The sequence below is a fragment of the Euprymna scolopes genome, chromosome 9 (assembly GCF_053919585.1).
Source record: "Euprymna scolopes isolate OS-2025 chromosome 9, ASM5391958v1, whole genome shotgun sequence".
NCBI classification, from domain to species: Eukaryota; Metazoa; Mollusca; class Cephalopoda; order Sepiida; family Sepiolidae; genus Euprymna; species Euprymna scolopes.
This window is the reverse complement of record NC_136490.1, coordinates 140,366,851-140,379,615: the sequence shown is the minus strand read 5'-3', so window position 1 is coordinate 140,379,615 and position 12,765 is coordinate 140,366,851. Positions and strand designations below refer to the sequence as shown.

The following is a 12,765-nucleotide window of genomic DNA, read 5'->3' as shown; positions in this document are numbered from 1 at the left end:
CGTTTGAAAAGTTTTGTTTGGATAAAATCTTACATTTGCAGCTTTTGTCATCATTTGATTTTGCCGATACGGGAGGCGTTCCAGAAGAAAGAAGTTCATCGGCAGATTGGCTATCCTCCATGCAAGTAGACTTGTCGAACACATCTGATGTCACACTGGACCGTGTTCGACAGATGGAAGTAAACTGATTTTTCAACTGAAATCAAAGAAAAAAGTGAAATAAAAAAATTCAATCAAATTCAGATTCATAAAATGTGTGTGTATGGAAGCCATGTTGATAATGATATTACGGTTGATACCTATGTGATACTATAAGCTGCAACAAGCACCACTCTGTAAGATTAGGAATTGAATAATAGTAATCTGTTGTAATATTTTTGTCATACGAGGAATGTAGTTACTCCCCCTCCCCTACCTCTCAGCAGAAAGATGTAACACAATAGATGTTGGGGAGAGTCGAGACAGCACTTTAAAGTAAGAGCACTCTGACCTAGCAAAAATTGCTTGGACAGACCCGTCAGCGTTTTCCGATCAAATTAGCAATTAACTTACTCACCCCAAAAGCCAGTTGGTAAGGCCTAGAGGGGTGGATCTCCTAAGTACTACCCAGGTTGTATACTTTAATTTAGTAGCTAATGGGTCATGTTGGGTTAATTGTTGAGAATGGATCTTTGACTGGTATTTCTACCCAAGTGTCCCACAACTGAAGCAGCGAGGTGACCATCCTGACTCAATAAAAATAATGATGAGGGTGTGATTTGATTTGGACGATTCTATTTATAACCATGAATGATAAGAACAAACCAATCAGATGCCAGAACAATTTTATAAAATATACCGAATCTCTTTGAATTCTTCAGTGATAACTTTCCGTCTTGACATAAGACATAAGACATAAGACCACTTTGCTGGAGTTATGCTGTCTAATTTTTTTGCTTGAGGCAACTACATTTTTTTATTACAAGAATGGTTTAAGAGAGAGACATTAAAAGCAACAAACCCACTGGTACGCAGGAAAAGTGACACACAAGCATCTAGCAGAAAGGGGGCGGGGGTCAGACTAAAATATTCATTAGGATGAGAAAGAAAAATATGAACATATCTAGTTTCCAATTAAACTAAGCCGAGAAAAGTTCGAAGTATGTGATTTTTATTGGAAAGACGATATATTCAGGAGATACTGACTGTTAGAGGCAGATCAGTGACGGAGCTTGAGTATGGCAACAGAGCTTGACTGAAACGGGTTGGAATGATCAAGCAAACTCAATTTTGATTACATAAATCAACTCTTGCTCTGAACTTTGAAATCTTCACGGATCTTTCATTTTATTGTAAATGAGTTGTTGAATAAAATTAATTCTAGGGAAGATCATAACTTACCAGGTTAGATTGTGTGTGTGCTTTGTAAGGTTCGGTCGCTGGACAAGAAAAAAAAAAGCTGACTTGCAGTTGCTTTTATATTTAATGATCACACGTGAGTAACACAAACTGTGTCTCTATCGAAATAAGACTATACCAGACACATAAAAGAAACTGTGAAAAAAACAGGAGATTGAGTTGGAATAGGGTGTGTTATGGAGGTGGACACATGCAACAGACGGTTGAAGGTGATTACAAAAACCGTGGGCAGAAAAGAATGAAACTGACTTTTAAACTAGATTAATTAATTTGGTATGAATAAATTTTGTTATTCCTTTCTATTCATAATGTCCTATCCTCTGCAAATCTATGTAAATGTATTAGAAGTATCTAGCATTGGATGTAGATGTAAAAGATAAGGAGTTTGAATTACAAATCATCGGCTACGATCTCTATATACAACCTGACATGATAATATTTAATCTTTTTTTTTGTTACACAAAGGCGTCACTACAAGTAAACCTTGACCAAACATTCAAAATATAGTATTCAAAGCCCAAATAAGTACCCTTCATATGGCAGTACACTGACTCCTATGAAGAACTAACCTGGGTGCCCGGCGTTGCTCGGGTGTTTGGCGGTGTGTGTTGAGCAAAAAAAAAAAGTGGTGGGGGCAGGCAGGCTCAAACCCGTACCTTGAATGAGGAAAAGAACATGAAAAAAAAACCAAAACGTGATGTCTTTGCTGTTGCATCCATCGCCAAACCGGAAGTGGCAAAGGTTTAAATTAAGGCTAGTCAAGCGGAAAGAGGGGATGACTTTTGAAAATTTTGATGAAAAAAGCGATCCCTCTCTGTAGAAAAATGCCCAGTTTAGAGTGAAGAAAATGTTTTTAGCCAATTTTTGGATATTTGTCATCTGAACAAAACCAATCTCGTGAAAAGCTGTCACCTCTGTCAAAAGTTTTAGGCAGACATACAAACATACATACATACATTTAAACAGACAGGTGAGATTTATATTATAGACCTTTTATATATATATAGATGACATTATTTGAAGCTGAAATAATATCTGCTCGACACAGCTATACATTGGTTCATACAAGGAATGGAACCTCTCTCCCAGTGATATTACCTCAAGTAACATCACTTAGCTGGATATTCCACCAGACCAAATAAATTCTTGTCCTGTAATCAAGCAAGCTTAAAAAAAACAAACACACACACACGCACAATAAAGATAATCTATAACATAATTAGTTAATTAGAGAGATAGAAATTTATGTTCTTTACTGTCTCAACATTTAAAAGGTAGTGGATTATCTTCATTGAACTCTTGGATATCTATGTATCGCACAAAGAAATCAAATGTTAGTCCTAAAAAAGGGGACCATTGATTCCTGAGAACTTATTGAAGAAAAATGAAAAAAAGTAAAAATGCTTACTTGCGACAGGTCTGATTGCATTTTTTGTACTAGTTGTTCTTTTGAATCTAGTTTGGACTGCAGCATCACCGACCGTTCCGCAGCTTCCCTGGCTCGTTTGATAATCTCCCACTTCTCACGTTCCGCGTCTTCTTTTTCGGATACCAACTTGAAATTAAAAGAAATATATATATATATATATATATATACTAGCAGATTTACTCGGCATTGCCCGGTATTAAACATAACATTAAATTCCTTTAAAGAAAAATGAAGTAAAAAAAAATAAAACGGAAAGAAACTGAGACATGTGCATGAGTATATTATGTTTTTTTCTAAGCAGTTCACTTTTTGTATGTAAAAAAAAAAAATACTCAAGCTGAGATCGAAACCAAAACCTAAAGACAGTGAGTGAAGTATGACAACCATTAGGTCAGCTTGCCATGATCTTTAAAAAGTGTTTTCAAACCTACTTATTGCTTACATAAGGAATCTATCATGTGAACGATTCGCACATGCATAGTTATGAAACAATTGACAAACAAATAAAATTCCAATGACCCTCAAGTAATAATTTTTCACTTTTGACCCCTTTAGCTGCCCTTTTTTCAGAATGAAAACTGATTAAAAAGTTTTCCATATATTTGAATACACTATATACCAAATTTCAAATCTGTAGCTCAAAAACTCATTGAGTATATAGGTTGAGAGGTGTCCTCGCCCACACACACATTCTCACTAATGTGTGTGTGTGTGTGTGTGTGTGTGTGTGTGTGTGTATATATATATATATATATGTGTGTGTGTTGCATAGGAGTGTTATTATTAATGAACGTATATTCTGTATTGTTGTTGAGAGTCTTAGTGAGAGAGATTAGAGTCTTAGTGTTTTATCTAGAGACAGTCTTAGGAGTGTTCATGTGTTGAGTGTTCATATGTCTTAAGATGTTCATGTTGTAAGAGATAGCATATTGGAGACCTAAACAGGGTATATATAAAATAACAGACAGTTCTTATATATAACGACAGGATACATATAATACAAAATGAGAGGAGATTTATGAATATCTTGATAGATAGACCGAGAGATAGTGCATTTGACATTTGCGTTTTGACAGTTGTGCATATAATATAAACACGTTACCTTTCTCGTTGTAATGATGTTAATATTAGAATGCTCCTCAGATATAAGAACTGAGCTACTTCCTCCAGTGGGTGGCCATTAAAAGTGGTGCTGGCGGTTTGGAGTGATAGACTAGGTGGTGATTGAACTAACAACTTAGGCTTTTCTGTGTTGATCTGCATCCCAAATCGTTAATAGGCGGTGTTGTAAGCATCCATTAGTATCTGCAGTTTGACCTGGGGTGGCATTGTCAGCATACTGCAGCTCCTATACCAAACACATGGCGGTCTTCATTCCAGCATGAAGTTTAGCGAGGCTGAAAACACCTCTAAGTGATAACGGAGGTCAATTGAGGGTGTGTCTGGTGGTATCTCATTTAGCATTGCTGCTGTGTAGTGAAAGAACACACCCATGCTTCAGGCCAACAGTAATGAGGAAATGGGTCCAAAAGAGAGTTCTGGTGGCATACTCTCCCCACCATTTTGTCATGTAGAGTTTGCACCAGGGTGACAAAGTCGAATGGGTAGGTCCCAAAAAATAAATACAAGAGAAGGGCTGTTGTTGTTTGAGGTTCTTTTGTATTTGTTGTGCACAGAAGATCATGTTGCTGGTCCCATGGGAAGGTCGAAAGCCACACTGGGACACTGGCAGGACATCTTCAGTAATAATGAGAAGACGATCTAGGAAAATGCAGGCTAAGGTATTGCTGGCAATGCTTAGCAATGATAATCCATGGTAAAACAAAAAGACAGTATCACCTCTCCTATAATAGAATAATAAAGAGAAAATCAATTATGAAATCCCACATTATAATCTCAGAACCACTGGAGTGATTCTCATTAGATTTTGAGCATGAGACACTATGTAGTAGAGCAGATATGAACTGAATAGAGAGGCTGAGCTATTGTCAAGAGGAAGAGGACTTCTTTTTGGAATTGCTTCATGGCACCGACATAAATAAATGTTAGGAACTTGTGATTTTTGGAAAATCTACAACAGTGTAGTAAATAATGGGCAGTCAACGATTCCCTACTATCAAACAATCATGAGGTTGTTTGCACGGCAACCAAGAAGCCTAACCTGCTTGCCAGTCGATTTGCCTCAAACTCCACATTGGACCTGGCACATTACTCCCTCCCTGACTTTCCTTTGCGGACAGATGCCACACTAGATGATTTAAAAATCACCCCTTCTCAAATACATGGTACCATAAAAAACCTAGATACCTCAAAAGCATGTGGACCTGATCTCATCCCGGCTGTACTATTAAAAAAATGCTCCGCTGAAGTTGATCTAGTTCTCTCCAAACTTTTCAACAAATGCCTTAATGAATCTTGCTTACCTGACTGCTGGAAAACCGCTTCTGTGGTACCAGTTTTCAAGAATTCTGGCAAAAGAACTGACCCATTAAATTATTGCCCCATTAGCCTTCTCCTGCTTTTTGCCAAAATATTGGAGTCCTTAATTCATCAAGCTCTTGTCCATCACCTTACAGCTGCTAAACTCCTGACTGACAATCAATATGGATTTAGGCAAGCCCATTCCACAGCAGATATCCTAACTGCAATCTCTGAACATATATACTGTTCACTGGAAAAAACAGGGGAGGGTAGAGCGGTAGCGCTTGATATATCTAAGGCTTTTGACAGGGTATGGCACGATGGTCTTCTAAGGAAAATTAGATCATATGGTATCACTGGAAGAATACAATGTAATTAAATCCTTCTTAAGTAAGAGAAAAATCCAGGTTGTCCTTGACAGTCGTACATCCAAACAATATGATATAAATGCGGAAGTACCTCAAGGGTCTATAATTGGATCCTTATTATTCTGGATATTCATAAATGACCTCCCTGATAAAATTGTTTCTGAGATGGGTGTATTTGCTGATGACACCACTCTCTATAACAGGCATGAAGGGAAAACAAATGAACACATATCTAAGGGAATGGCAGAAACACTAGAGGGTGACCTCCAATCTGTAGTGGAATGGAGAAAAAAATGGATGGTCATATTCAATGCTGCCAAGACTAAATTTGTTTCCTTCAATAATTACAAGAAACCTTTTCTACCACCAATAGCAATGGCCAAGAACACATTACCTGAAAGTACTTTCTTTAAACTCCTCAGCCTAATGTTTACAGGGAACATGAACTGGAATAGATACACTGAGAGCATTGCCAAAGCTGCTGCAAAGAAGGTGGGCTCTCTCTACCGTACTAGAAAACTATTTACGCCTGAAAGTATCCTATACCTTTATAAGGCCACCATTCGCCCATGTATGGAGTATTGTTGTCACATTTGGGCTGGTGCATCTGCTGCTTGTCTCTCACTCCTTGACAGGGTTCAAAAGAGAGTCGCCAACCTGATAGCTCCTGAACTGTCATCTAGGCTTCAGCCTCTGTCCTATCAACGAAATGTTGCATCCCTCTGCCTGTTCTACAAGTACTTTAATGGTGAATGCTCTGATGAACTACAAGCACTTGTACCCCCTTGACATGAATACCCCCGACAAGCATCTAAATCCCACCCATTCACTGCAGATATCCCTAGGTGTAAGAAAGCCTTCTACTCCAATAGTTTCTTCCCCAAAACTGCTAGACTTTGGAACTCCCTTCCGGGATTCTGGTTTCCCAACTGTACTGACATGCAGAAGTTCAAATGTAATGTGAACAGACATCTTGCTACTCATCTCCCTTCATAATACCCTTACAACTTATATTCCTGATAGTAGCCCCCTACTTCAAAGTGACACTGTACCTTGTTTGGGGTGAAAATTGAATTAACAAAAAAAAAAAAAAAAAAAAAAAAAAACTAGTCTAAGAACATTTGTATTATTTGGAATCTTCACACTATTGCTCCCATCTTGACTGTTATTTTCACATTTCGATCGATGTGACCTCCACCCTTCTTTAGGTGTATCTTGTCGAACTTTGGAATGTTTCTGTCAAACTCAGGAATTTGGATGGAATTTTGAACGGACTCTTTATTTTTTTCATGGGGGTAGCATGCTCTCCTTCCGTCAGCCATGACTGGATAGAAGCTTTATAAAAAGATGCGGATTCATTTTCCAGCAAAACTTGGAATTTCCCCAGTTTTTAGACATACTTGTAACTGGTTTGCTGATTTTGGTATTACAATGCTCTATTGGCAAGCAAACTCAATTGACCTGAATCAAACGAAGAGTCTGAGCTAGTGTCAAGAGGAAGCCACGCTTAACAATGCGTATCAGCTAACTTTACAAAACACCTCAGTAAAATCGCCTCGATACCATGTTCGAGTAATGCAAACAAATAATGAACACCAATGCTCTATACAAAGATCAAACAACTGAGTAAAATTTTATGAGGAATCTAATAGTAATAATATATCTATGGTGGCTTTTTATTCAGTTTAGAGTGTGACCACCCTTCAGAGATTATTCAGGTTTTGTACTCTCATCTATTAAGGACAGGATACACAGAAAAAAAAATGGAGATTATGTAAGGTACATGTATGTGACTTTCTTTATAGAACAGCATGCAATCCACTTTTTGAGTGAAATACAAAGGATCTAATGGCATATTGAATGAAACGATTGGTCTATACCAGACCCTCAGGTTTTTAGTTAAAGTTACCTTTTTTTAGATAGGTTGTCTTTACATTCCATGGTGATGGTACTGTTTTGCATGCCCTCAGCTGTTGAGGATTGAACTTTTAAATGACTCATTCAATGTGAAAGCGCTTGGTCATATATCAAAATGAAAGAAATTGATCTTCAACTTTTGAGAAACAGTACCATTAGCATGGCATGTAAGAAAAAAAATATCAGAATTTTCCGATGAAGGCTATTTTTATGGATTGAAAATTCGAATATAATTTTGATAAATAAATATGCATATTTATTTTTAAAAAAATTATGTATTTTTCTGGTCTTTTAACCATTAAATTTTGAATTCCAATATCACAATGTTTTTTAAACAGTGCATTTTTCTATTATATATGTTAATTTTTTATTTGAAAGGCTCCAAGGGAAGCCTAAACATTTAATTGAAAAAGTTTTTATCTTTAATTTGAATGAAAATTAGACTACAAACATCTAATTATGAAGATTTTCATAAATTTGAATAGATTTCAATTATGTTTTGGTCGCATAATGAAACTATAATTATTAATAAATTCATAAATTCACAACTTCAGTCACATGGCCTATTTTGATACAGTTTTCACGACAATGTTTTTGATTTTTGTGAAGTATTTTAAGATTTATTAAAGAGTCTAACAGTGCTTCATTGTAATCAACCTGTACTAAGAGTTGGTTGCTTCGTTTTGTGGCATATCAGCCATTTTGCGTTATTTAATGCTGAATCCAGTTTTAGTAAAACTTTTGATGCTTAAAGCTCTTAATACTTTCAAATATTTAACAGATTACACTTTGGATTATTTGAACTATATTAAATCTATTCTACAACTTGTGTCGGCATGAAGATTGATATTCTGTAAACCAAATTAAACCAAACCAATGTACAAGTCATCTGCATACAAAATATAATCTGTTTCTAAATTTTTGAGATGAGGATTAATAATTGGTATTGTTTGGATTATTATTCGGACTACTGTTCTCATCTTGAGTGTTTTTCTCATAACATTTAAGCCAATATAACCTTGGACCTTCGTTAGGTGCACTCACCACTTAGAAATTTACCCCCTACAAACATCTCAGAAATGTACATGTACCATGAAAAAACATCTTGTTTGTAATTTTTCAGTTCTCCATCCAGATTTCACCCATTCTGTAAACCTGGCCCCCACCATAGTAGCCTCTTATGTTTCTGTGAAAAAGTGAGGTCGTGTTTTTCTTTTCTCTTACCTTCTTGATGCTTTCATCATTCTCTGCCATATGCTGTTCATATTTGCGTATAAATTCCCGCAGTTCCGTCTCCTTGTCTTCCAAGGCACCGTAGAGTTGTTTCATCTGATTAAGAAGTTCCAACTTTTCTGCTTTTAAACGTTTGCGATCCGCTTTCAAGGCTGGAATTTAGAAACACAAAACAATTACAAAAGCAAAATTTATAGGCAAAAACGTTTAAAAGCAAAATTCATAGGAAAAACGTTTAAAAGCAAAATTCATAAGAAAAATGTGTCTAAAAGCAAAATTCATAGGAAGAAAATTTCCAAAAGCAAAATTCATCAGAAAAAAAATCTACGAAAGCAAAATTCATCAGAAAAAAATCTACGAAAGTAAAAATTCATCAGAAAAGGGTCTACAAAAGCAAAATTCATAGAAAAAGACTATATTTCTGAGAAAGGATCTGTAGGTCTACAGGTAGAGGAAGGTACTTTTTGGAATGGTAGAATGATCCAATAATTTTAGCAACAGTTTTCATGTCATGCTGTTATATTCTATAATATAAGGGCATAAATAAAATAAACATTTTAGAATTTATAGGAAGAAGTATTTAAAACTATAAGAAAAGATTATAAAAGCAAAATTTATAGAAAAAAAAAACTAAATCAAAAGTGAAAAAAAAAAAAAAAGATGAAAAAAGCCAAATTCATAAAAGTTGTTTTTTTAATGACCCAATTGTAATCACATTTTCTTATTAAATGCAAAGACTGCCAGGGGATTAATTTGAAACTTCCCTATGTTAAGAATGGTTTTCTATTTAGAAAGCCATTCTTAACACGGAGAAAGGAGGGATGTCATGTTAACATATTGAAAGTCATTTTTAGTTTAAATTTTTTTTCTTGATTTTAATCAATTTCATGATTTCATTAAACTTGTCTTCTGACAGTTGATCACGTCAACATCTTCTGATTGTTTGTGTAACCTGCCGGGAGATGCCAATGTATGTCAATGTAAAGTTGTCAGAGATTGGGTTCTAAGCTGGATAAGCACCATTATTTGTGTAATAATACGCTTTGCTTAATCATCAAACTGATGTGTAATTGATGACTAGCTGGTGTCGCTGAGCAACAAAAATAAATATTTTACCCATTTCAAAATGAATTGTTCCAAAACAGAATAAAAAGTTATAACCACAATTCACCACAACTTCAAATAACTTTTTCTTCCTCAGTGTGCCTAACATGAAATGGAATTTCCATGAATAGAGTTCTAAGAATTTCCCATGCAGAACACATTACTGCAAGATTGATTCCTTTAGGGCTACAACATGCTCATCTTCAAACCCAATATCAATAAACACTTGTCATAAACCTATGCACAAATCATAAAATTTTATTTATTTCACTCCTTTCATAATTATGGCAGATGCTCTTCTGAGCTCCTCTCTTGCCAAACTTTCACAAAAAAAAGCATTCGTTTAGTTACAACCACTATCAACAATTTTCCCCACTCTCCACCTGTGCCTAAATCTAAACGCAAGTTCCATGAACAAAGTTTTTTTTCCTAGAACTGCCCGCCTCTTCAGCTAAGTTGTTGTCCAGCTGACTACAACATGATCGTCTTCAAGTCCAATGTAAACAAATTCTTGTTAGAGCGTCCCCCAAAATAATCAATTCTACTCAATTGCCATCATCGTACACTCATTAATCCTGATCCTCGAGTGGTCCTCGGGGTTTGATAAGCGGTGACACTTATAAAAAAAAATATATATTTATCACCTGACAATCTACTCATCTCATTAACCCTTATCCTCGAGTGGATTTTAGCCTTGATAAGTGGTGACGTAAAAGTGACAATATCTTTATTTCAAAAATATTTAGCTGACAATTATCTTTATGCTAAGACAGCATTTATTTCGAAGAGGTTTAAATGTTACAATGAATAAATGAAAACAGTAAATCGTTCATTTATTTATTTATTTGAAATAAGGGTAAATTTTCCCCTCCACAATTTTATTTTAAATGACGACTTTTAAAGGTTTTCGGCCATGCTAAATATGAACATCGCCTTGAAATTTTGCTGAAATAAATAGTTATCGAGATATAAAAAGTTGTATTCTTTGGCGGCCATCTTTGTTACGTGCGTAGATTTGATTATGGCGCAGGCGTAGGCGCGTAAAAACCATGGTCGCCAAAGAATACAATGCATAATACAACTTTTTATATCTCGATAACAACTTATTTCTGCAAAATTTCAATGCGATTTCCGTATTAAGCATAGTAGAAAACTTATAAAAGTCATCATTTAAAAGAAAATTGTGGAGGTGAACCTAATCTAAAAAAAATACCAAAAAAAGTATTTAGCTAAAAAATATTTTTAAAGTAAGAAGAAAAAGAAAAGGGAATAGGTAAGTAACTGTGAAATTTCCACAAGCCCCCTTCTAGTTATTAATATTATTATTACTAGTTAACTTGTGTCCAGCATTGCTTGAAAAATTAGATGCCCCTAATTCAACTAGTGAATATTATTACTACTAATAATGGTAATAACGACAAGACAAACAATAATAGGCTACAATGACTGCAAAATTATGTACCTTATTAATTTATTGTCCTAATTTTTGCAGATAGAGCATTGGAATTTATGTTTAATGGCAATTTTGTTTCTTCCTTAGTCCATATGTTACGTTTTAAAAAAGGCCAAATACAAATTTAAAAGGCCAAACTATTTCAAAAAAGCAAAATTCATGAAATTCGGTTTTAAAAAGGCCAATCTGGTAACTCTGGATAATGAGAGTGACCTCCCTTTGATGTAACAGCGTTTTTGCATATGATTATGCTACCCAAATTCCAGTGAAAACTAATAGTCATTGCCAGCGAGAAGTCAATAGCAAGTGGCTGTTGCAATAATGCAAATTCATTTGCAAAGAAATCTGGGAAGACTTGTTGTCACCCAGACTCGAGGGAACACATACACAACACTTGTTGTCAGTGAATAATCTCTGATGATGACCAGTGTGAGAACGCCTAATGAGTAAAAATACAACTAGCAGGACCCATTAACTGCCGTGCCCGGTGGAAGCCTGCCCCCTCACCCACCCATCGCATAAAAGTAAACTATGGTTGTTGGTGGCCACTGCTGTCCCTGAACAATTGCAGACACTGGCGGCCATGACCAAAATGAAATAATCTGGCTTTATCTGGTGACTAGTAATGGTTTGGAGCGATAACATGCAGGTACGGTTTGAATTTAAAAAAAAAGCAATTCAGGGAATGTGCAAATCAGTATGAATTAATAAAAGTAGGAAAAATGGTCCATTAGAATAAAAATGGAAAGTAAAAACAGAAGCTTTAGAGGTTAGGGATTTTCACTGTATGTTGGTTGTTTAGAGTGATCGAAATCAGTGGTAGCAGTTCTAGCTGTTTCCATGTATTGTTAAAGTCTTCCTCTCCTTTTCAACTCTTCCACTAATAGTATGGAATTAAATTCCAGTTTTGTTATTTTTTAACATGTAAAACAAAACAATTACAACTTTTTTCACTTTGAGTGTTGTCATGTTAAGAACGACATTTGGAACAGACATCCCAAACTCCCCATGTTAAGACCGGCTTTCGGAATAGACACCACCAACCTTTCCATCTTAAGAAAGGCGTTCGGAATATATATCCCCAACATCCCCATGTAAAGAACAACTTTCAGAGTTGCCAAACCCCTTTTTGTTGGGAGGGGGGAAATAATTCCCCCAAATTTAACCATGATAATCATTGTCAGCATACCCACCAGCAAATGCTTAAAAAAAAAAAAAGGGGGGGGTACCAGTGTTGGTAAGAGAGAAGTACATTTGTTTATCGCGCATGTGTACAAACCTAGCAACCAGTGAATTACAGTGCATAATACAGGTTATATCTCTAAAAGTACTTGTCTCTGCCAAATTTGAATGAGATTTTCTTAATCAGCATAGTTGAAAACCCATATAAGTCGTCATTCTAAAGAAAATTGTGGAGGTGGACCTAATGTACAAATTTATCC

At 35.6% G+C, this 12,765-nt stretch overlaps 1 protein-coding gene across 5 annotated transcripts in view; it reads right to left on the bottom strand.

Annotated features, from left to right (window-relative positions):
- Positions 1-12,765, bottom strand: part of LOC145284877 (kazrin-like) — a 519,312-nt gene that overhangs the window by 32,193 nt on the left and 474,354 nt on the right. For all 5 annotated transcript variants that reach the window (XM_080133902.1, XM_080133904.1, XM_080133903.1 and 2 more), the window contains 3 exons: positions 8,758-8,918; positions 2,807-2,953; positions 34-196 (listed from right to left, as the gene is read on the bottom strand). In XM_080133902.1, the coding sequence (XP_079990028.1) occupies positions 34-196; positions 2,807-2,953; positions 8,758-8,918 (471 nt within the window). The remainder of the gene's footprint in view (positions 1-33; positions 197-2,806; positions 2,954-8,757; positions 8,919-12,765) is intronic.